Source organism: Pseudophryne corroboree, chromosome 1 (assembly GCF_028390025.1).
Source record: "Pseudophryne corroboree isolate aPseCor3 chromosome 1, aPseCor3.hap2, whole genome shotgun sequence".
NCBI classification, from domain to species: domain Eukaryota; kingdom Metazoa; phylum Chordata; class Amphibia; order Anura; family Myobatrachidae; genus Pseudophryne; species Pseudophryne corroboree.
Window position 1 is genome coordinate 367,718,031 of NC_086444.1, and position 25,316 is coordinate 367,743,346.

The window sequence follows — 25,316 nt, forward strand, 5'->3', positions numbered from 1 at the left end:
GTCAAGCGGAGTCCCTGCTTCGCGACCAACCGGTTCTGATTCAGTCAGACAACATCACCGCAGTGGCTCATGTAAACCGCCAAGGCGGCACACGGAGCAGGGTGGCGATGGTAGAAGCCACCAGAATTCTTCGCTGGGCGGAGAATCACGTAAGCGCACTGTCAGCAGTGTTCATTCCGGGAGTGGACAACTGGGAAGCAGACTTCCTCAGCAGACACGACCTCCACCCGGGAGAGTGGGGACTTCATCCAGAAGTCTTCACGCAGATTGCAAGTCGGTGGGAACTGCCACAGGTGGACATGATGGCATCCCGCCTCAACAAAAAGCAACAGAGATATTGCGCCAGGTCAAGAGACCCTCAGGCGATCGCTTTGGACGCACTGGTGACACCGTGGGTGTTCCAGTCGGTCTATGTATTTCCTCCTCTTCCTCTCATACCCAAGGTGCTGAGAATCATAAGAAAAAGAGGAATGAGAGCAATACTCCATTGTTCCGGATTGGCCAAGAAGGACTTGGTATCCAGATCTGCAAGAAATGCTCACAGAGGACCCGTGGCCTCTGCCTCTAAGACAGGACTTGTTGCAACAGTGGCCCTGTCTGTTCCAAGACTTACTGCGGCTGCGTTTGACGGCATGGCGGTTGAACGCCGGATCCTAGCAGAAAAAGGCATTCCGGATGAGGTCATTCCTACGCTGATAAAGGCTAGGAAGGACGTGACGGCTAAACATTATCTCCGTATATGGCGAAAATATGTTGCTTGGTGTGAGGCCAGGAATGCCCCTACGGAGGAATTCCAGCTGGGCCGTTTCCTTCACTTCCTACAGTCGGGAGTGACTTTGTGCCTGAAATTGGGTTCCATTAAGGTCCAGATTTCGGCTCTATCCATTTTCTTTCAAAAAGAACTGGCTTCTCTGCCTGAAGTCCAGACGTTTGTAAAGGGAGTGCTGCATATTCAGCTCCCTTTTGTGCCTCCAGTGGCACCTTGGGATCTTAACGTGGTGTTGAGTTTCCTGAAGTCACACTGGTTTGAGCCACTCAGAACCGTGGAGTTAAAATTTCTCACGTGGAAGGTGGTCATGCTATTAGCCTTGGCTTCGGCTAGGCGTGTGTCAGAATTGGCGGCTTTGTCACATAAAAGCCCTTATTTGGTTTTCCATGCGGATAGAGCAGAATTGCGGACCCGCCCACAATTTCTGCCGAAAGTGGTTTCGTCCTTTCATGTAAACCAACCTATCGTGGTGCCTGTGGCTACTACTGACTTGGAGGATTCCGAGTCACTGGATGTGGTCAGGGCTTTGAAGGTTTATGTAGCCAGAACGGCTAAGGTCAGGAAAACAGAATCTTTGTTTATCCTGTATGCTTCCAACAAGCTTGGGGCGCCTGCTTCAAAGCAAACTATTGCTCGTTGGATCTGTAACACGATTCAGCAGGCTCATTCTGCGGCAGGGTTGCCGCTGCCTAAATCAGTTAAGGCCCATTCCACAAGGAAGGTGGGCTCTTCTTGGGCGGCTGCCCGAGGGGTCTCGGCATTACAGCTTTGCCGAGCGGCTACTTGGTCAGGTTCAAACACCTTTGCAAAATTCTACAAGTTTGATACCCTGGCTGAGAAGGACCTTGTGTTTGCTCTTTCGGTGCTGCAGAGTCATCCGCACTCTCCCTCCCGTTTGGGAGCTTTGGTATAATCCCCATGGTCCTTACGGAGTCCCCAGCATCCACTAGGACGTTAGAGAAAATAAGATTTTACATACAGGTAAATCTATTTCTCGTAGTCCGTAGTGGATGCTGGGCGCCCGTCCCAAGTGCGGACTTCTTCTGCAATGCTTGTATATAGTTATTGCGTAAATAAGGGTTATGTATAGTTGCATCAGGGTTGATCTGATGCTCTGTTGTTGTTCATGCTGTTAACTGGGTAAAGTTATCACAAGTTATACGGTGTGATTGGTGTGGCTGGTATGAGTCTTACCCTGGATTCCCAAAATCCTTTCCTTGTACTGTCAGCTCTTCCGGGCACAGTTTCTCTAACTGAGGTCTGGAGGAGGGACATAGAGGGAGGAGCCAGAGCACACCAGAATCTAAATTCTTTCTTAAAGTGCCCATGTCTGCTGCGGAGCCCGTCTATTCCCCATGGTCCTTACGGAGTCCCCAGCATCCACTACGGACTACGAGAAATAGATTTACCGGTAAGTAAAATCTTAATTTCTCATACGTCCTAGAGGATGCTGGGGACTCCAAAAGGACCATGGGGTATAGACGGATCCGCAGGAGCCTGGGCACACTATAAAGACTTAAACTGGGTGTGAACTGGCTCCTCCCTCTATGCCCCTCCTCCAGACCTCAGTTAGATTCTGTGCCCAGGAGTGATGGGTCACACACTAGGGGAGCTCTCCTGAGTTTCTCTAAAGACTTTGTTAGGTTTTTTATTTTCAGGGAGCCCTGCTGGCTACAGGATTCCTGCAGTGTTGGAGTGAGGGGAGAGAAGCAGGACCCACTTCTTCTTAGTTTAAAGGCTCTGCTTCTCGGCTACTGGACACCATTAGCTCCAGAGGGTTCGATCACTTGGTGCGCCTAGCTGCTTGTTCCCGGAGCCACGCCGTCAATCCCCTCACGAAAGCCAGAAGAAAGAAGTCGGGTGAGTATTGGAAGAAAAGAAGACTTCAGTGATGGCAGAAGACTTCAGTAACGGGGGTAACAGCAGCAGTAGGCCTGCGCTCCACGCTCCCACACACCAATGTCTCTGGCAGGGCGCTGGGGGGGAGCGCCCTGGGGGGCATGTTGCTGACAGTCGATAATGCTGACGGGGGACATATTACGGTGCCTGGGCACAGCTTATGTTCACCCCGCCAGCATGTCGCAGGGGGGAGATACAGCGGTAGCGCTGCGCTCCCGGCTCCCGCGCTTTCCATCACCTGCAGGGTGCTGGGGGGGGAGCGCCCTGGGCAGCATATAATAAGATCGGTATTATTATTGGCGGGGGGACATACTTCGGTGCCCGCCTGCCAGTGCGCCGCGAACGGGAGGGAGAGGTAGCGCTGCGCTCCCGCTCCCCGTCGGACTCTAGGGTGCAGGGCGCTGGGGGGGGAGCGCCCTGGGCAACATTTAAAATAATGTAATCTCTGGCGGGGGGGGGGCATGCTTTGGCCCCCGCCAGTGCGCCGCGAACGGGAGGGAGAGGTAGCGCTGCGCTCTCTGCTCCCGCTCCCCGTCGGACTCTAGTGTGCAGGGCGCTGGGGGGGAGCGCCCTGGGCGGCATGGATAAGAGGATCCCGGGCGGGGGAACATACGGGTGTCTTCGCCCCGCCGGGAGACCGCAGCGTGCACGCTGCGGTCCTTAGCTCCCACACACCGACGGCTTCCGTGGGCGCAGGAGGGGGAAATACAGTGAGTTATACAGGGGGTTACCTCTGTATATAGGGTCCCCTAGCTAGTTTTTAGGGGGTTATATATTTATTTAATTGAGCGGGCTTGGGCGCGCCGGGAGGGGGCAGAGCTTAGCCCTCACACAGGAGTCTGCGCCATTTTCCTCAGGTCCCCACCAGGAGTTACTGTATAGTAAGAAGGAGGGGGGGCACAGAGTGTTTAATGCTATATGGGTATCATATAGCATTATGTTTTATAATGGACGCTTAATCCTTTGTTGTGATACACAAACTCACTGTTTCCCTGTTTTTTTACCCACTATCGGTTAGTCGACTTAAGTCAAAAGGTGTTAGGGCTTTGTCACAAGCTGCTGTGGAGATAACTGTCGGCTTCGCCGACGCTGGGCGGTACTTGATTCATAAAAATTAAGTATTAGCAGGTTGGTTTTGTGTGCTTGAAAACAAGTAAACGCGCTAAGGGGGAGACAGTTGTTTGTGGATGCCCTGTCGGCATTAACGGTAATTCCGGGTTAGAAAAATTAACAGGCTGTTATTGCCTTGTACCGGTATTGGTGTATATATATATATATGTGTGTATATATATATATATATATATATATATATATATATATATATAATATATATATATATATATATATATATATATATATATATAGAGAGAGAGAGATATAGAGATATATATATATAGAGAGAGAGAGATATAGAGATATATATATATATATATAGAGAGAGAGAGAGAGATATAGAGATATATATATATATATATATATATATATATATATAGAGAGAGATATAGAGATATATATATATATAGATATATACACACATATATATATACATATATATATATATATATATATATATATATATATTTATAGGTAGATGTGGGGGGAGTGTTATTGAAATTGTATATGCATACTTCCCTCAGACCCCTCGGGGTTCTCAGATTATTTTTTGCCTGCTTACTACTCCTTGCTGTCGACATTTACTCAGTTTCTGTCGACCGTAACGTTTCCTGGTAGATCCACCTTGGGGGCACGTCAGTACATGATCATACACATTCACAACACATTGCTGGGACCTGACGGGTCTGGACAATCCACTTGCGTATAGCTTATATCTATCTATATATATATATATATATATATCTATATATATATATCTATATATATATCTATATATATATCTATATATATATCTATATATATATATATATATATATATATATATATATATAAAATGTATATGTGTGTGTATGTATGTGTGTGTGTGTGTGTGTATATATATATATATATGTGTAGATATATATATATATGTGTAGAGATATATATATATATATATATATATATATATATATATATATATATGTGTGTAGATATATATATGTGTGTAGATATATATATACATATACATACACACACATGGTTAGGATATGTGTTTTATTGTGTATTACATTATGTATATCCATGAATGCTAAGATAATGGTATTCTTATGTACTGATCGCTCTGTTGATTAAGCTCTAGATTGGCCGTGACAAGTTGGTTTTCGATCCTCTCGAGGAGTCCGAATATTCTCTTCCCGACGCGGAGAGAACATTACGGCAGTCAACTCCTGGTCGACGCAGAGCCCGGTCGCAAAGGACCATACACAGGAAGCTAAGTGATATTTTATTTCTTTACATTGTCCTTAATTGCATTACATGCACATGTGGGAGGGTTGTATTCGGGTAGGCATCCGATAGAATTACCCTACTCACAGTGGGTAAGCTTGCTTATGTTGATTCTACTTTTAACATTGCAGCAGGCTGCCGCGTGACAGCAGGAGGTGTAGCCGGGTAAATGCTGAGGTTGTCTCCGAGAGATACTCGGGGGACATATACAACTGTTTGGTGAGCCCTCTGTTCAGTCACTCTCGGCGGATACACCTTGGTAAGTCTGCTTTTGTGAGTTAGCCTCCTTCACAAAGGTTGGTGACGCATTCCTTTGTGGGAGGCAGTCGTTTTCACCGGTTCGATACCGTTCTTTTTTCCTTTTCTGTGCAGACAGTGGAAGGTTGGAAGGTAAGAGTTCTGCAGCCATGGTAGGTTCGCAGAAGTGGATGTCGTTTTCTGTTCCCAACACATCCACCACTTGTCGCTGAGTCTATCTGGCTAGTTCCCACTCCAGTGAGCGCTCGTCTAATAATTTCAGTTAGTCCAGTAAATAGACTAAGACTTGTGAGTTATTTATAGAATCGAAAGGGGGAACATTCTGAGTTACGATTGTTCCCCTTCCTGTTTTTTCTAAGGGATCTGACAGTTCCCCTCTGGATGGGGAGGTAGTACGCTACGTCATACAGAGCTGCGTCAGGTTCAGGTTGTCCCTGTATAAAGGTGCAAATCGTTGGTTCTCTCTGACTGTTCTTCGACACAGGGATTGGCTGTTTTTCCCACTGACACAGTTGTCGGAGGTGGGTTTTAGAGTAGATACTGACCGGTTAATGTTAGGGGTGTTAAGAGGCATCAATATGTTCTGTTACTAAAACAGATGCGTGCGGCCTACGAGGCCTGTTTTGGTGCGCAGGTCTACTGCCAGAGTGGCTTTCAAGGGGCCGGATTGAAATTGTGGTTGGTGTTTTCCCTGCACATGCCCCGGAATATAATCCTAAAGGCCAGGACATCACTCCTGTGGTGTCTGCTCGGTTTTCTCCTTCTAGAGGGATGAAGTTTCGGGATCCAAGGTTAGATCCTGGTATCCGTGCTTAAGGATATCCGAGGCTGGGGAGCAGGCCTTGCAAGGGACGTATTTCCAGAGGTTAAGGTTAAGTTGGAAAGCTTGTCTGCAATAAGCTTTCTTGATTTAAGAGATTTTCGACGAACGTATTCTCGTGTTCGGCCCATGTTAGTTCTGCCAGACAATTTATCAGCGATGGCGTGAGTAGGCCGCTATGACGGAACAAGGAGCAAAGCGGCAATGGCAGAAGATGCACAGTTTTGCCGTGGGGCAAAAAGTCTGGTAGTATTCGTGCCGGTGGTTAGCGAAGGAGAAATAGATTTCCTCTGCTGACGCGATCTCCATCAAGAAAAAAAAATAATAATTCAGTCATCGTCGACAAGTTTTCACAGAAGTGACATCTTTAGTGGAGGGTCGCAATTGGTCATGTTGGTGTCTTGCTTCAACGAGAGGCCTCAGGGATATTGTTGCAGGTCAAGGGAGCCCCTCGTGACACCGTGGGTGTTTTTAGTCGGTCTATGGGGCCTCTCCTATTTCATTTTTTCGGATGGTGATAAACGAAAGAAGAACATCGGTTCAGGCGATCCTCTCGGATCTGATTTAGCCAAGGAGGTTTTGCTATCCCGTTTTTCATGATTTGCTCATGGGAGCTTCCTGCCCTCTTCCTTTACGTGAGGAACTGTTACAACTAGATCAGGGCGTGTATCAAGACTTACTGCGACTGCCATATTCTAAACCGGAAGGATGTTCTCAGTGAAGCCGTTTCCTCAATGTTTCAGGCTGGAACAGAAGTAACGGCAAAGCCTTACCGCCGTGGTTGGCGTAATTCTGTGTCTTGGTGTGAATCCAGGATGGTTCCTACGGAAGACTTTCAGCTAGGTCATTCTTATCCATACAAGCCATGGTGGATGCAGGCCTACAGTTAGGCTCCATTTAGGTGCAGTATGGCCTTATTATTTCTTAAAGATTCTCTCTTGGAAAGTGGTCATGCTATTGGCTTTGGCGTCCGCAAGGTGGGTGGCGGACGTGGTGGGTTTGTCTCACAAGAGCTTTGTTTGATCTCCAGGTAGACAGAGAGGACTTGCGAACTCGGATTGTAGTTCTACCAAAGAGTGGTTTCTGGGGTTCGCAGAAAACAGTCTGTTTTTTGATGCCGGTGGTTCCTTCGGCTTTACCTGATTCGGAGTGTCTCGGTGTTGCTGGGGATTTGAATATTTAGGTCGCCAGTTTGGCTCAGTTTGGAGAAACAAAGGCTCTGTTTCTCCGGTATGCTCCCAACATGCTTGGGGCGAATGCAGTATGCAGTCTGTTACACGCTGAATCTGTGATACGATTTGGAATGTTGTTCGATGGTTGGATTGCTGTGACGAAGTCGGTGGAAGCCCATTCTAATGGAAAGATGGGTTTTTCTTGGGCGGATGCCCGAGGAGTCTAGGCGGTTCAACTTGGCCGAGCGGATTTTTGGTCGGGATCAAACGTTTTTGCTATGCTCTGTGTTTGATACTATGATTGTTGGGGACCTTTTGTTTGCTCATTCGGTGCTGCAGAGTCGTCCGCACTCTCCCGCCCGTTTTGGAGCTTTGGTATAAACCCCATGGTCCTTTTGGAGTCCCCAGCATCCTCTAGGACGTATGAGAAAATAGGATTTTGGTACCTACCGGTAAATCCTTTTCTCTTAGTCCGTAGAGGATGCTGGGTGCCCGTCCCAGTGCGTACAGGGTCTGCAGTTAGTGTTTTGGTTACACCCTGGTGGGGTGTCTTCTCTGTCAGGCGGCTGCTACCGGTTTTTTCATGCCATGGCATGCGGGGTCTTATTTTTGCTTATGTAGACACACGGGTTGTGTTGCATATTCTCTCAGCATGTGGCTGTGGTTTGTTCATGCTGTGGGCTGGTATTCTACTGAATGCCATGTTCTACGGTGTGTTTGAGGTGTGAGCTGGTAGGACACTCACCGTGTTTATAACAATAAATTCTTTCCTCGAAATGTCCATCTCTCCTGGGCACAGTTTTCTAACTGAGGTCTGAAAGAGGGGCATAGAGGGAGGAGCCAGTTCACACCCAGTTTAATCTTTATAGTGTGCCCAGGCTCCTGCGGATCCGTCTATACCCCATGGTCCTTTTGGAGTCCCCTGCATCCTCTACGGACTAAGAGAAAAGGATTTACTGGTAGGTACCAAAATCCTATTTTAAGAGGTATATGTGTTTGCATCATTGCTGAATTATGCAGTCACCCTTACTGCACTTATCCTGCATTAGGTTCCTTTTCCCATACTGCCTCTCCAATCACAAGCTGACGTGTTAGATCTGGGCAAACCCTCATAAGCGGGGGCATAACTATATAGTAGGCCCCACAGCAAAAGTTCGTAAGGGACCCTAAATACCAACCAATGGTGATAAATGTATATAACACATGAAACTTACACAGGGAAGATGCCGCAACCCCCCCCCCCCCCCCCCCCCCCCCCTCCCCCCTCAGCTCTGCGTCCCATAGCAGCTGTGTGCCCTGCACCTATGGCAGTTACGTCCTTGCTCATTTTTGGGTTTGTACAGAACCATTTTGCATGACAAAAATTAGTGTATGCCCATATCATCAGCACCACTATGTCCAGTGAAAGGTTTTTACAGGAACCACCTACCCTACATTAGAAAAGATGAGTCCTCTGTTTGCTCCCTCCAAAAAAAAAGGGGTGTTTTGTTTTATTAACAACTGTCTACTCCTTCTATTCCTCTCTTGATGTAGCTATAGGAGCTCATACTTCTCCTGATGTACTAGCTTATTGCTTGAGGCCATTAATTGTACTGTGCCATTTAGCTAAATGCAACTATCTGCACAGGGCAGTCTGATACATTAGCACAAATACTGTTGGAATGGACAGCATGTTTTGTCCTGCACGGTCAGCTGCATGTAAATACATTGCAAAGTCTGGTTCCTGGCTTCTGGTAGGCAGGAGGCTGTGGAAGGAAAGCTAGCTTTTGGAGATGTATGTCCAGAAAGTCTTAACACCTTTTAAAATAAGGGTGCGGCTTCTACAGCTCTACCTGTGACGTACCTCATGGTTCTGTTGTAGAATTCATCTTTTATTGGCTCGGTATCTGCTTAAGAGTATTTCATTGACATATTAGTGATGTATGGTTTTGTTTGGCCATTATTTTTAGTTGAATACCATTGTTTATGAATGGGGGGAAATGAGCAGTGTGTTCGTCCTTCTTTTTTTTTTTTTTTACATAAGTTAAAACTATTCTGCAGATTATAGCAAACTGTTTGTTGCAGATAATGGTGTCTGATGATTGAAGGCAGAGATTTCATGTTAGAGTTGGAGACATCAATTATTGTGCATAGACCTTTAAGAGACCTGGGGCTGCTCTGATACTGCTGCGGTCTGTAAGCTTTTAGTGCAGGTGTTCCTTGCTTGGGATGCTATACAGTGCTGATCTTTGTAGTTCTTAGGGTGCTCCTGGACCCCTACCCTCCTTTTGGCTTTTGCATGCACTCCTCTACCCCACGCCACTTGCACTGCATTTCTTGTTTTACTTTTGTCTGTTGTCCTCCAAAGATGATCACCGCATCTATGACCCGAGGTGGGATGGCAATAAGGTCGCGGTTCCCGCCCACCACTGCATCTGACACGCCTCCAAGCTCCACCCCTATGGGAGGACAGCAGATGCCACAGGTATTGACTGACTTGTGGGTGCCAGAGCTGTGACAGTCTGTCAGTTATCTGCAGTCCCTCAAGATTTAAATCTGTGTTCCTTGGGGACAGCCAAAACCTGAGGGCTTTTAAGTGGTTGCCTACGTAGTTTTAGATTGCTTTTGTTGGACTGTGGTGCCTTTTATATTAGGCTTTTAAGTTTGCACTAGTGTAACAGATTGTGATAGTGTACTTTTCTGCTTTCTCACAATGTTGAGTAGCTAACCAAACAGTACACACACACATACCTTTCAGGGAGAGTTTATTTTATAAACTACATAAACATTTAATATCACTTACAATCTTTGTGGCAAGTGTAAAGTTGTAGGCACTGGAATACATTTATTTATTTATTTTATTTATTTGTATATATGTTTAGTAGTTCCTGTCATTTTCATCTCCTCTGTTCATTGTTTGCCTTCTGCCTATCTGCTGCTTGCAATGTTTATTTGGTTTCCTAGGGTTGTATTGCTTGCAGTGTATGCTGTGCGCGTTTATTATAACGGAAGTCTGCTTAGGACTAATAATTGAAATATATTCTGCTTGTGTAAGCGCATTCCTAGTTTTTATAGATATTTATGCGCACTAAGCTCCAGTGGTTCCAAATTTGATCTGTATATTTCCCTGTTGTCAGGCAGTGACTAATCTGCCTGACCACCTATAGTTCCATGTGATTAATTTTTATTTGGTGTCTAGCAGATTCCAGTGACCTGGATCAATCTGTTCCATGATGATATCCAAGTTCCTCTTGTACAGGTGTCTCCCTGAAGATAGTACCAACTTCTACTAACCATATCTCTGCAGGTCCAGATGACTAAACCCCAGATGGATATACCTCCTGGGCATTGTGACTAACTGCTCCTTACATAATTTTTATTTTTTATTTTTTTTATTTTGCTGTTGAGAGGCTTATTTGCAATTTCTATATATATTTCTTTAACAAACGCAATGTTTTATTTTAGGTAAATCAGGGCAGTATCTCTTTAATGTCGTCACCATCACCTGTACAGCAGGTACAGACTCCACAGTCTATGCCGCCTCCTCCGCAACCTTCCCCACAGCCCTCACAGCCAATGTCTCAGCCTAACTCCAATGTCAGGTGAGAAGCTCAGGTTTATGAACTCTCGTTGCAAGGATTAAATTGATTAGAACTGAATTTGTTATATATAGCAGATAATGAATCCATAAAAATGCTATGAAATAGCTAATAGTTATTAACAGTTTCTTCTATGGCGCAGCAAATTCCGTTGCGCTTTACAACTGGAAAAGGTGATAAAACAGAACTTTGTTATAATAGGCATAGTGGTAGGAAAGCCCTGCTCGTAAGCTAACAGTCTTAACTGGAACAGGCACTGATACACAAGGATAGGTGTCATCTGTTACATTATGGTACACCAGATTGCAAAGGTTCTTGGTGGGCTGTATGATGTGGTCTCACAGCAGTGTTGGCCAGGGGTCAGGAGGATGTGGCAGTGGAGAGAGCGAACATATGCGAGGACATGAGTGGACTCTACAGTGGGGATGTAATTGAATATGAAAGTTTTTATGAAGTGTATGTGGGTGGTTCGGGAATTTGATAAGCTTGCCTGAAGAGATGAGTTTTCAGGGAACCCTTGATGGATGACTAGAGGAGAGTCTTATTGTGTGTGGGAGGACATGCCACAGTGGGTGCATCCTGAAGAAAGTCCTGCAATCGTGAATGGGAGCAAATAATGTGTGGTTGAGAGACGCAGATCTTGTGAAGAGCGATGAGGTCAGGTTGGGAGAGAATTTGAGATTAGAGAAGAGAGGTACATAGGTGTAGTTTGGTTAGTGGCTGTGTGTGTGTGTGTGTGTGTGTGTGTGTGTGTGTGTGTGTGTGTGTGTGTGTGTGTGTGTGTGTAAAAGTATTTTTATGTTGAATATGGTAAAATACAGGTAACCAATGGAGGAACTGACAGTGTATCTGCAGACTGTGAACGTCTAGCGAGGAAGATTAACCTTTCAGTTGCATTTAGAATGGATTGTAGTGGTGAGAGTCTCTTCTTGGTAAAACCAGTAAGGAGATTATTGCAATAATCAGTGCAGAAGATAATGAGCGCATGGATTAGTGTTTTTGCAGTGTCTTGTGTAAGATATGGACCTATTTTGGATGTTTTTTTTAGGTGCATGTAACATGATTTTAGGACAGATTGAATGTGGGTAACAAAGGACAGTTCAGAGTCAAGGATGATACCTAAGCAGCGATCTTGTGGGGTAGGATTGATTGTCACTTTTTCAACAGTGATATAGAGATCAGGTTGGTGTATATATAATAAATTCTGTTTTGGAAATAAGTTTGAGGTGGCGAGATGACATTTATGATGAAACGGCACAAAGGCATTCATTGCCACAGACCAATACAGATGGTGACAAGTCAGGGGATGATAGGTAGATTGAGTATCATCCGCGTACAGATGATGATGAAATCCAAACGGCTGATTAGTTTGCAAAGAGATGAGGTATAGAAAAAAAAGAAAAGGACCTAAGACTGAGCTTTGCAGTACTCCAACTGATACAGGTAGCGAAGAGGAGGTGGCTTCAAAGAAGCAGACACTGAAAGAGTGATTAGATGGGTAGGATGTGAACCAAGAACGAGCTGTGTCCTGAAGATCTAGGGATTGTAGTGTTTGTACGAGAAGAGAGCGGTTAACAGTGTCAAAAGCAGCAGAGATATCTAGAAGAATAAGAAGTGAGTAATGGCCTTTAGACTTTGCAGTGACCAGATCATTCACTACTCTAGTCAGTGCTGTCTGCGGAATGTTGGAAATGAAAGCCTGACTAAAATGGGTCCAATAAGTTATGTAAGTTAAGAAAGTGTGTGAGATGAGTATATGCTTGGAGAGGCATGGGAGCTGAGAGATGGGACGGTAGTTTGAGAGAATGTTTGGGTCAGAATTTTGTTTTTTTCAGAATGGGATTAATCGGAGTGGGAGTAATCAGTAATGCCCAGTACAATGATCCATCATAGTTGGCGTTTCATCAGTACAGAAAGGGCCCTGAGAAATGCTGTGGAATAGAGAGTAGTGTTTATATATTTAGCATAGTGTGCAGCAGCATTCTGTGGAGACAAAGTTCCACTAACTGAAAGTGGGATTGCTATTCTGGCATTTCTTACAACACAGTGAGGGGAAACCTGTGGGATAAGCATATGGTTAAAGAAACATTGTCCCTTTTATTCAGTAATAAAGTTGTGGACTTCTTCCTAAACGTTGGAATTTCAGCCTTGGATTCCTCCTGTGATACTTTTTACCTTTTCAAACCCAATGTTGAAAAAATTGCCTTCGCCTGCAAAGATAATGTTGTACAAGTACTGGTCAGAAGTAACTGATGGTTGAGTTTATATATGAACTATTTTTTTTGTTAGCTGTGTTTTGCAGTGAAGTAATCGGATGTCACTGAGAATTTTGGGGGTTTATTCAGGTTGCATCGTTCATAGATGCGACTGCAATATCCCTCTTCCAGGCGGCAATGCGCACGTGCGGGTTTTGTCCTGTGTGTGCGCCAGCAGCCAATGTGATCTGATTGACAGGCAGTCGTTCGTGGGCGGTGACTCAGCGTTGCGGGGGTGGGCCGGGTTGGTGGCATTTCAGAGTAAAAATGACAGCAGACTGCCTGCATATGCAGCCTAGCTGCTGCTGCAGTGGGGTCTTCCACAGTTGCTGTGACCATAATTAAGTTGAGATGGGCAGCCCCCAGCATGCAATAGAAAGGATAACCCCCATAGGGCGAAATTTAATTGTAATCGCTGACCGATCTCCCGTCTAAAGTGACGGGAGATCGCGGGGGTGATATTCAATTGAGTCCAGTTAACCTCTAGAGGTGGGTTTAGCTGCGTTTATGTGACTAAACCTGACCAAAGTGTTGGACGCAAACGCAAAAAGTGCAGTTTGGGCGACCAAAAGGGTCAGTTTTCACGCATTTCAGCTTGCCACTCCTTGGGAGGTGCGAGCTGAAATGCAGACACCGGCATCCATTGCACCCGAATAGAGCAAGACATGAATAGCTCCGTTTGGGTGCCATCTAGTGGCTATCGGTGAGATAGGATTTGAATGCCGCCCATAATATGCAATCCACCGTGTTCTATGTCTGCTTGAAACAGGTGCGAACAACAATTCAATATTAATGACATTGTGAATTTGAAACATTAGACTTTTAAGGGGGAATTCAAATGTTTGAAAAGTCAGTTGGGAGTCCTGTTTATTCCTATCTAATAGACAGGAAAAAACAGACACCCAACCGACTTTTCAAACCTTTGAATTCCCCCCTTCGTGTGATTAAAGTATAAAAATGTGCAACATTTTCTCGGCTATGTCCACACAAATCTATTAATTTTCTAATTAATTAAAATTACATAATTTTTTTTTCTTTTTTAATTTTCCCTTCTCAAGTCACTTGCTGTATGCCTGAACAGCAGTGTAGACCTATGTGTTTACTAAAGGTCTAATATAAAAAAAAATATATATATATATATATATATATATATATATATATATATATATATATATATTTTTTTTTATTTTTTTTATTTATACAGGTTGAGTATCCCATATCCAAATATTCCGAAATACGGAATAATCCGAAATACGCACTTTTTTGAGTGAGATAGTGAAACCTTTTGTTTTTGATGGCTCAATGTACACAAACTTTGTTTAATACTAAAAGTAATTAAAAATATTGTATTAAATGACCTTCAGGCTGTGTGTATAAGGTGTATATGTAACATAAATGAGTTGTGTGAATGTAGACACACTTTGTTTAATGCACAAAGTTACAAAAAATATTGGCTAAAATGACCTTCCTGCTGTGTGTATAAGGTGTATATGTAACAAATGTATTCTGTGCTTAGACTTGGGTCCTATCACCATGATATCTCATTATGATATGCAATTATTCCAGAATACGGAAAAATCCCATATCCAAAATACCTCTGGTCCCAAGCATTTTAATATTTAAAAAAAAAAAAAATAAATAAAAATAAAATATATATATATATATATATATATATATATATATATATATATATATATATATAATAAAACATGCACACACACACATCTCTCTATCTATCTATCTATATTAATCGAGGTTGTGCTTCCAGGGCTAAAACACACACATTTACGAACCTCTAACAATGTATATAAAAAAAGAATCCGTTAGTAAATGTGTGTTTAACCCTGTAAGCCCAACCTCAATTAAGATTGATTTTAATCGATCTGAAATCGATTTAAATCAACCTTTACTAAATATATACCCCCTAGTCTTAAAGACATCAATGTGTGTTTGTCTAGTACTGTGCCTTTATAGTGAAATGTTTTCTTTTCTCCAGTTCTGGCACAGCTCCCTCCCCAAGCTTCATGCCTAGTCCATCACCACAACCTTCACAGAGCCCAGCTTCTGCCCGCACCCCTCAGAATTTCAGTGTGCCTTCTCCAGGACCTCTCAATACTCCAGGTAAGGAGGCATCTGGCTGCTGAATGGCGATTAGGAAATAAAAATCTAATTCGGGATACGTGGATGAAGAGAGAAGTTGTTTTCTTAAAGGACTAACTGCTTTGTCACAGTCCTTAACTAGCCCATACCCTGCGTAAGGAGAAGCTTCATATAAGTTCTGTCAGCTGTAAGGCTACAATTGTTTTCTGGTTTATCCAGGTAATCCTAACTCTGTGATGAGCCCTGCAAGCTCCAACCAGTCAGAGGAACAACAGTATCTTGAAAAACTAAAACAGCTATCCAAGTACATAGAGCCTTTGAGACGCATGATCAACAAGATTGATAAAAATGAAGGTGAGTCTCCTCGCCTCCAATCCTTAACTTTGTATGTGATTATTTAATTTGTTAAATAAAGCTTTTCTGACTGTGTGGCATTATATTTCCCAAGTTCCGTTATGGTATCTAGATACAGAAGACTCTAAGCTGTGTGGGTTGAGGTCTACTGCAGTATCTTCTGTTAGTCTCTAGATCACAGTTGTAATTCGTGTTGATTGGGGACACTTCTGCATTCATAATCTGTGCTTTCCTATTAATGTTCCAGGTTTGCCAGTTAGTAATTGTAAATGAATTAACATTACCTTTCTCTGTTTTCTTTTTGACCCCCCAGATCGTAAGAAAGATCTCAGTAAAATGAAGAGTCTCTTGGATATTCTGACTGATCCATCAAAGAGGTGTGTGTGTGTGTGTATATAGGTATATGGATACGTATATCTGTAGGTGTGTGTGTGTGTATATATTTGTAGTGTTACTTATTCACTAAAAATCCTTTGTCCTTTTTTATTTTCCTGATTTCTGTATTTTTTATATTCTTCCTTCTTATGTGTACAGATGTCCCCTGAAGACTTTGCAAAAATGTGAGATTGCTCTGGAGAAGCTGAAGAATGACATGGCTGTGGTGAGAAATATGTCTGCTTTAACTACCGACTTAGGGGGTCATTCAGAGTTGATAGCTCGCTAGCAGTTTTTAGCAGCCGTGCAAACGCTGTGCTGCCGCCCACTGGGAGTGTATTTTAGCTTGGCAGAAGTGCGAACGAATGTATCGCAGAGCTGCTACAAATTTTTTTTTTTTTGTGTGCTGTTTCAGAGTGGCTCAAAATCTACTCCGCGCTTGCAATCACTTCAGACTGTTCAGTTTCTGTTTTACATCACAAACCTGCCCAGCCACGGCTGCGTTTTTTCTGGCACGCCTGCGTTTTTCACTCCCAGAAAACGGTCAGTTGACACCCAGAAACGCCCACTTCATGTCAATCACACTGCGGCCACCAATGCGACTGAAATGCTTCGCTAGACCCTGTGCAAAACTACATTGTTCGTTGTGCCCGTACGATTCGCGTCCGAATGCGCAGGACTGCGTTTTTTTTTCCTGATCGCTGCGCTGCGAACAAATGCAGCTAGCGATCAACTCGGAATGACCCCCTTAATACGCACACTGGAGACAAACACTGCAATTGAGGAATAATAGCCAAAAAATGCTGTTATGGTTTCATGACCAGCGCCTCTGACCTGTTACGCACGCACAATCCCTACCCGTTTTGGGTTACCAGTTTCCTTGTGCACTGAGCCCAGTGAAAAGTCCACTTGCAGTCTATTTAATTTACATTGTTTGTGTGGGGTTTTTTTTTTTTTTACACCTGCCATGATATTATCTTGTTCTGCAGTAGCTATAACTTTTTCTGTATTAATTTAGCTGTGCATAACACAGATTAGTGAAAGGTCTATATGTAGGTTACAGAGGTTCACAGTCTTTTTTTTTTTTTTTTTTGTTTCTTTCCAGCCAACTCCTCCTCCCCCAACTGTTCCATCCACAAAGCAGCAGTATCTGTGTCAACCACTATTGGATGCCGTCCTGGCGAATATCCGATCCCCTGTATTTAACCACTCTTTGTATCGAACATTTGTACCAGCCATGACTGCTATACATGGGCAGCCTATAACGTAAGCTAGTGCACGTTTATCTAATGCTAGAGAACAAAGTAGTATTTGACTACTAATGCAGGCAATGTTTGTGGGGCTGATTCCAGTGACGTGCGGTGGGATGAGGCAGAGCCTTTCCTGTCATACTAGTGTTTGTGCCAGAGTTTTGACTGTATAAAGTATATGAAAAATACAAAGAATTTGTTTGAAATTTCTTCTTTCTGTTATTAGAATCATTTTTATAGCCAAAACTCTGGAGTAAAGTCTATGGCCTCACCTTGCTATCTTTTCCGCATGAGACTGATTCGATTTCCAGGAGTTTATACTGTTGCACTTGTGTGTAATGCCCAGATGTGTGTGTGTGTGTGTGTGTGTGTGTGTGTGTGTGTGTGTGTGTGTGTGTGTGTGTGTGTGTGTGTGGAAATCTGGCTCTGGTGCTAGCCAGTGCCTCCTGAATCGTTTAGCTCACTGCACGTCCCTGGCTGATGCAGAGATGGACGTTATTTACATTTTTACAGTAAACATCAATATGTTAAAATCTGCGCAGGAGCCATGCTGTGCATATCTGTGTCTGCGATGTCACTCAGTGCCCTGAAAGCCACAGCATGGTTGATATGCTGCTGGCATTTGGGGGGGTTGGGATGACAGACAGCGTTCCAGAAAACGGTGGCTGTGACATCTGATGCAGCATCACTGGTTTCGGCAGTATGATTTCACCGGACATCCTGAGTAGCCTGATGTTCACGCAGATGATCCAATGCTGCTTCCTCGGAAGCAGCAGCGGATCACAGAAGCTGGCAGTGGGCATCTTTTTACTTGACGCCTCCTGTGGATTTTGCATCAATTTGCTCAGCAGCTGCTTATAAAGACGCAGCTGCTGGGTGTTCTGCATCGATTTCTAAATGATCCCCTGTGGTTTGTGTGTTTCTGTTAGTTTCTCTCCCTTTTAACCATCCTGCAGATCTAAATCGGTGATCATAGCAAAGTGAAATTGTATCTAGTCTTGGTTAATGTTTTAGTGCAGAATGACAGGTTGTCCAGAAGTGGGCAGTGATTCTGTAATGCATATAGTCTACAATTTCAGCCAGTACTTTAGCAAAATGTTCAAGAGATGCCAGAACAAGCCATGAAGTATATCTTATTGCAATGTATTCTCATCGGAAAAAAATACTGTATGCTTCACTTGTTTTAAAGAACACGGTAAGGCCCTTTGAATGAGAATTTACTATAGGTAAAGGGTAAAAAAAAAAAAAAAAAAAAAAAAAAAAAAAGCAGGTAGCTCACACATAAGTATATGGTCCGTCATATGCGGAATGGGTGTGCTTACTCTTCATTTCACATTAGGTGTCTGCCTCACTACTTGGACGTTATAACTGAGAACACTGCCTTATTGTGTGTATATATAGAGCTCAAACGGTTGTTCCTCGAAAGAGAAAGTTTGAAGATGATGAAAGACAGAGTATTCCCAATGTTCTTCAGGGTGAGGTTGCGAAACTACACTCCATATTCCTGGTTAACCTGGATCCATCGCATTGCAGTAATAATGGAACAGTGCATCTTATTTGCAAGTTAGGTGAGTATTACCAAAGTGCAATCAGAGGACTAATGTTTTCAGGTGTCGTGGACAGTGTTTAAAACCCACCCCTCATTATTGTGAGGGTTAGTACAATTGACTATTCAAATATAAAATTAACAATCATCTACTAATCACCATTAAATTGCTTTATAGCTTGAATGTGGCTCCTGAAGAATAGGAAGCAGATCTTAGAGTAGCAGTGTTGCTGCTTTGCTCCCTGGGTCCTTGTGGGGGGCAGTGTACTGGTATGATTCATCAGAATCAATCAAGTCTCCACTGGAAAAGGGTCTAGCACTGCTACCTTCTGCACCCCATGTGGAGAACCAGGTTACAGTAGGTCAAAACACCTGTAATCCACCATTTTTCACACTAGCTCTAATTGAGTACTTGCAACGTTGCATTTACCTACTCATACACAAAAGAGCCTGTAAGGCATGCCAGCTATTTCACCTTGGATTTCACACCAGGTCACTAAAAATGGGTAGGACCCACTGGAAGAATTTCTGCAGCGGGGTACACTGTGTTCCACAGGGAATACATCTTGATCCGAGGCACCAACCGGCTAAAGCTTTGACTGTTCCCAGGATGCACTGCACCACCTCCTCTATAACCCCGCCTCCAGGCGCTGGAACTCTGTTTGTAAGTTGGTGCCTGCAGTGCAGGTCACGAACAGGTGGGGCCCTGAAAAGAGCTTTTTAAGAAGAATTCAAGGGCTGCAGCACTTTATATGTCATTCTGTGCTGTGGCTCCATCAACTCCCCAGCGGCGCTGGATACTCCCGTGGCCAGGTTCCCAGGTCCTTGCAGCGGAGGCGCACCGGTCATCAGGCACACCACCGCTGACTCTCTCCAGGATCGCGTGGCTGCACGTCATGGAGGAGGTAAGAGGGTCCCCCAGGTGGCACCCGCTGGTAAATCTAGGGTTGGTCCCAGGAGGCGGACTGCGCTGCTGGCGTGGACACTGTACTGCACTGCACAAGGACCCCACTATATCCACCAGGGCAGGGAGCACAGGTCGGAATTACTAAAATACGTACCCGGTGGTGAAGACCAGCATAGGGGATAAGGGGATAAGGTGCTGACCTGTAGCCCCTCCCCCAGCTGTGGGTGCCATCTACTGCTGGTGTTCCCACCCTGGAGCTGCATTTCACTCTCCCTCACTACCTGACAGATTTTGGTGCCATCTTTACACTGCTAGCTGGGCTGATCTCCGGGACTGCAGGGCTCTGTCTCCTCTGTAAAGCTGCCTGTCTCATCAGCGCTGTGCATTTACAGGCACTTAAGTATTGTACATGTCATTTTAGACAGTGTTAAGTTAAGAACAAGTGTGCTGCTATCTGAATATTTAGTACAAGTATATTGTGATATACATCCAGTAGTTACTGTGCATTGTTATATCTATATTTATACATATCTATATGTAGTTTTACTAGTCCAGTGCAGTTTTATTGTTTATCTGTAATAACTTCTGCATTGTACCTGTGACAATGTTCTCACAGCTGCTGTGTGGATTCCTTTCTCATGTATCACACTACTTGCTATCACTATATCCTGTACCCTGAGGGGCTAGGTGCGTCAGGGTCTCGTATGTATGTATGTATGTATGTATGTAGTGCTACACAGTTTATACTGTTTGGTATTCTTTTCTACTCATACCGCTTAAATCCTCTGAACTATTGTTAACGTGCCCGTCAGCAAAAACAATTGAAAACCTGCTGGCGAGAACGGGGGGTTAATTCACCGCTGCTAATTCAGAGAACTGAAGCAGTGCTTGTCAGGAACAGTGGGCAAAGGGAAGTAGTTATTTCTCTTTCATCCACTAGGGGACACTGGAGTCTTATACAGTAGGAGTGTGAAGCTTGCAACCGGAGGTGTGGCACAATCTAAAATTAGCATTGTCTGCACAGCCGGCTCCTCCCCCTTCACATTCCTCGACCCTCAGTTTGGAAAATTGTGCCTAGGAGGTACAAGCACAAGAAGGGAGCTCCTGCTCCATTACATTAAGAGGCTGAGTCAACCTAATGAAAAGGGGGACAAATGTCTTTAAACTTGAGAGACAATGATCCCTAATAAAGGGGACCTGCATCTCTCCACAGAAAATCCTGAGCACAGAGCAGCAAACAGATCAAGGGCAGTGAGTACTGGTTGTTAAGGGCCCTAGTTAATCTCCAAGTATATAGCTTATACAGAGAAGCACAGGGGGAATCTGTGGTCCCGCGGTACAAGCTTACTCCCGCCACCGGACCCGCGCCTCACGCTGTCTTCTGGCTCTGAGCCCTGGCACTGCAGCGCAGCTGCCCCCCTCCCTCCGCTTGCGCTGGACACCTCGCGGCTCCCTCAGCTGTCTTCAGTATCGGAGGAGGAAGCAACGCAGCCTCCCCCTCCGTCTCCCTTCCGCTGACGCTGGGACATCTCGTGGCTGGAAGCTGCAGTCCCGCTGGTCTCTGCACTCAGCTGACTTCATATCGGAGGCGGAAGCAACGCAGCCTCCCCCTCAGTCTCCCTTCCGCTGACGCTGGGACATCTCGCGGCTGGAAGCCGCAGCCTTGCTGGTCTCTTCAACACTACACTGCTGCCCTCAGTGTCGGAGGCGGAAGCAGCGCAGCTTACCCCGCCGCCCCCTCTCCCTCCGCTGGCAGTGACTTAGCGGCAGGGGGAAAAACGATAAAAGCGGCATGGCAAAGTCTCAGTTGCTCATCACATTAATGCCCCAAACAGAAGCATAAACCATGCTGAAGGGGTTCTAGGGTTTTTAATGAAGTGATCAAAAATTTTCAGTGGTGGCCATCTTTCATATACAGAAGAGGCGCCAACGGCTACACACTAAGGACAACACATTAGGTGGGAGGGAGGGATTCTTTATAACAGAGAGAAGTTGCTCCCTCTACTGGACAGTTAGGCTCTGCTGCAATGGATTTTCAATGTGTTTTAACAATTGGATGATCTATATTTTCAAGGGACTTCTGATACACAGATCCTGAGAAAATAAAAGAAACGACTGGATCGCAAACCCCGGCCTCACAGCTGACAAACAGTTGGGTGTGCGGGAGTTGCTACAAAGCTGGTGTTTATTATTATTTATTTAATTTTATTATTATTTTTATATATATATATATATATATATATATATCTATTGAAAAAGATCCAGACAGGTGTATCCAGTGTACCTTTCCGCCCATCATCCGTTACGGTCTTTCCATTCCTATTAAAAAAGGAGGAAAAGCTCTACGTGGGCTCAGTGGTTAAAGCACCTCAAACAAGTGTAATAAGAGCACTAGGGGAGCAGCTCCGGGATGTGCGTTTAATAAGGACGCTAAACCCGTGAGTGGTATTCCAACGGGCATGGAAACAAGCCCTGGCAAATAATTCCAAAGAGGAGAATCCCACAGGCATCAGTCCGACTGGGCTGAGGGTTTTTCAAAGCTATGGAGGCATTTCTGATAACACCGCCTGCGAACAATAAATAATGTGCGCAAGGCGGTCAGAGACCACTCCCAATTTTACAAGTCGGAGAGGGGTCTGGTCATACATTAAGGCGAGTTAATTGAGACTACCTTTAATGTTGATACTCAGGAGGAGGACCCAGAGGTAACGGGTCCAGCTTTCCTTATAGAAGCGGTTAATAAGGATACTAAACTGCAAGAGTTTAAATCCCAATGTTTTTTGTCAAAGGTGACAGTCGGTAAGATTGTCTCCTTTGTACCTCATTTAACGACTTTCAAGATGCTTCAGATCGTAAAATTGACACAGCTTTAAAGTTAATTTTTTATAGCAGCAGGTGCAGCACAGAGACCTACGATCGTCTGTGCTTGGGTTAACAAGGCCATGGGAGCATGGTCTGGACGTATTATACAGGCTATTGAGGAGGAAAATAGCTTGGAAGAAATTACCCAACTGGCGGAACACATTCGAGAATCTGCTTCATACTTGTGTGAAGCCTCAAAGGATATTAGTAGGATAGCATCGCGCATCTCTGCATAGGCCATATCGGCTAGACAGGTTTTATGGTTCAGAGAATGGCAAGGGGACTCTGTGACACCAAGAAGGAGGTGGAATCCATCCCCTTTGTGGGTGAAATGCTTTTCGGGCCAGAGGTGGATTTCACAAGCTACTGCCTTTTCAACAAGTCCACCTTTCTACCTACTCCTTCTACGAGAACCACACCACAGGTTAGGAGAGGTTATTCGGGACCAAGGTCTCATTCATTCAGATCGCAGTCCTTTTGAGCCCAAAGAAGAGTTTTCGGTACACAAGCACGTAGAGGCCGCTCACAGGCACCGACCAGAAAGCAGGATAAACCGGCTGACAAGACAGTGGCATGACGGCCTCCCAGCTCACCTGGGGTCCCCCTTGGTGGGCGCGCGTCTGGAAGGTTTTATGGGCATCTGGGCCAAAACCTCACCAGAACTTTGGATAAACAACATAAACTCCCAGGGGTACAAAATGGATTTTCAACAGAGACCTCAGTCAGTTTTTTTGCAACGGGATTGCCTCGGTGCCCTCTGAAATCAAAAGCACTACTGACAGCGATTAAAAAATTGCTACGGTCAGAGGCCATTATTACAGTTCCCGCTTCTCAAAAGGGAACGGGTTTCTATTCCAGTCTGTTGGTTCTGCCAAAGCAAGATGGGACGGTCAGACCCATACTCCATTTAAAAGCTTTAAACGGTTTTTAAGGGTCTACAAATTTAAGATGGAATCAATCCAGTCAGTCATTGCAGGTTTGGAACATGCATACCTGCATATCCCAATTTGGACTCCTCACCATGCTTACTGAAGGTTTGCACAGGTGACTGATCACTACCAATTCTGGGCCCTGCCATTCGGTCTATCATCAGCCCCTAGAATCTTTACGAAGATCATGGCAATAATGGTGGCAGGATTGAGACCTCAATTTCTCATTCAACATGCATGGATTGTGAACTTCCAGAAATCCGACCTCATGCCAACTCAACGGATTCAATTCCTCGGTCTCATCTTGGACACTATAAAATTGAGAGTATTCTTACCAGAGAACAAGATCCAGGCCCTACAGAGGTTAGTGGCTCTGGTACTAAGAACACAGACTGTTTCTCTACACCTCTGTGTGCAACTTCTCGGGAAGATGGTGGCAACATTCGAAGCTCTCCAGTACGGCAGACTTCATTCCCGACCATTCCAGATGAACCTCATTGCTCAGGGAGCAGGTTCGCACTGGCGTCTACACCAAGAATCCGACTTCCACCGCGCATATGAACCTCCTTGATTTGGTGGTCGTTGCACAAGAATCTAGCAGCAGGCAAGAGATTCGACATTTGGGATTGGAGGATCCTGACCACGGACGCCAGTCTCAGAGTTTGGGGTGCCGTCCTAGAGGAACATCAGTTTCAGGGCAGATGGACGTTACAGGAGAGCAGTCTACCCATAAACATTTTAGAACTGAGAGCAGTTTACAATGCGCTTCTCTTAGCCGAAGACTTAGTCATGGGTCAACACCTTAGGATACAGTCGGACAATGTCACGACGACGGCTTACATAAGCCGTCAAGGAGGAACAAAGAGCAGGTTGGCGTTAAAGGAAGCCACAAAGATTTTGTTGTGGGCAGAAGGGCGAAACATCATCCTCTTGGCAGTGTTCATTCCAGGTGTGGAGAACTGGGAAGCGGATTATCTCAATCGCCATTACATGTATCCGGGATTTTCAACATGGCGGTGAGGAGATGGGGTCTACCTCAAATAGGCCTCATGGCGTCTCGGCAAAACCATCAACTGGCCAGATATGTGTCCAGGACAAGAGGTCCAGCAGCAGACGAAGTGGACACATTGACACTTTCTTAGGTTACAGAACGGTTTACATTTTTCCACCTTTCCCACTCATAACAGGGTTCTGAAGAAGGGGAACCGAGAACGAGTGTGGGAAATTCTGATAGCACCAGATTGGCCCCGCAGGAGTTGGTACTCAGATTTAAGGGGGATTACTAGCGGATGTTCCTTGGCGGTTACCTCAGAGACAGGACCTGCTATCTCAGGGGCCGTTACTACACCCAGACCTGAACAGGCTGCGTTTAACGGCGTGGTTATTGAAACCCGGATCTTAAGGAACAGAGAGATCCCGCGAACGGCTATTCCTATGATCAGTGGCGGATCCAGGGGGTGGGGGCACTCGGGCCCGTGCCCCCCATGTCATTTGTGGCTTCCCCCCCCCCCCCCCCCCCCCCCGCGGCGTCGGCGCCGCACAGGGAGATGACGGGCGCCCGCTGAGATTGTGTTGCCAGCGGGCGCCCGTCTCCCTGCACAGCGGTAGTCGGAGGCAGGAACTCAGTACTGAGCTCCGGCTTCCGGCGCTGTCACTGCGCCGTGCGCTATGGGAGAGACGTCAGTCATGACGTCTCTCTCATAGTACTGAGGAGAGGACGCCAGCCAGAAGGAGGACTGCAGCGGCGCGGGAACGGGGCTCGGTAAGTATTATGTTTTTTTTCTTCCTTAATGCAGCGGGGGCATCTCCTGGGGGATACTACGGGGGGACATTACTACTGGGGGGGCACCAACAAGGGGCATT

At 45.2% G+C, this 25,316-nt stretch overlaps 1 protein-coding gene across 4 annotated transcripts in view; it reads left to right on the forward strand.

Annotated features, from left to right (window-relative positions):
- MED15 (mediator complex subunit 15) overlaps positions 1–25,316 on the forward strand; it is a 78,841-nt gene that overhangs the window by 43,674 nt on the left and 9,851 nt on the right. For 2 of the 4 annotated variants that reach the window (XM_063913017.1, XM_063913016.1), the window contains exons 9-16: positions 9,645–9,761; positions 10,742–10,878; positions 15,127–15,251; positions 15,450–15,584; positions 15,898–15,961; positions 16,119–16,185; positions 17,065–17,225; positions 18,611–18,777. In XM_063913017.1, the coding sequence (XP_063769087.1) occupies positions 9,645–9,761; positions 10,742–10,878; positions 15,127–15,251; positions 15,450–15,584; positions 15,898–15,961; positions 16,119–16,185; positions 17,065–17,225; positions 18,611–18,777 (973 nt within the window). The remainder of the gene's footprint in view (positions 1–9,644; positions 9,762–10,741; positions 10,879–15,126; positions 15,252–15,449; positions 15,585–15,897; positions 15,962–16,118; positions 16,186–17,064; positions 17,226–18,610; positions 18,778–25,316) is intronic. The other 2 variants (XM_063913019.1, XM_063913018.1) reach the window with 1 other exon arrangement.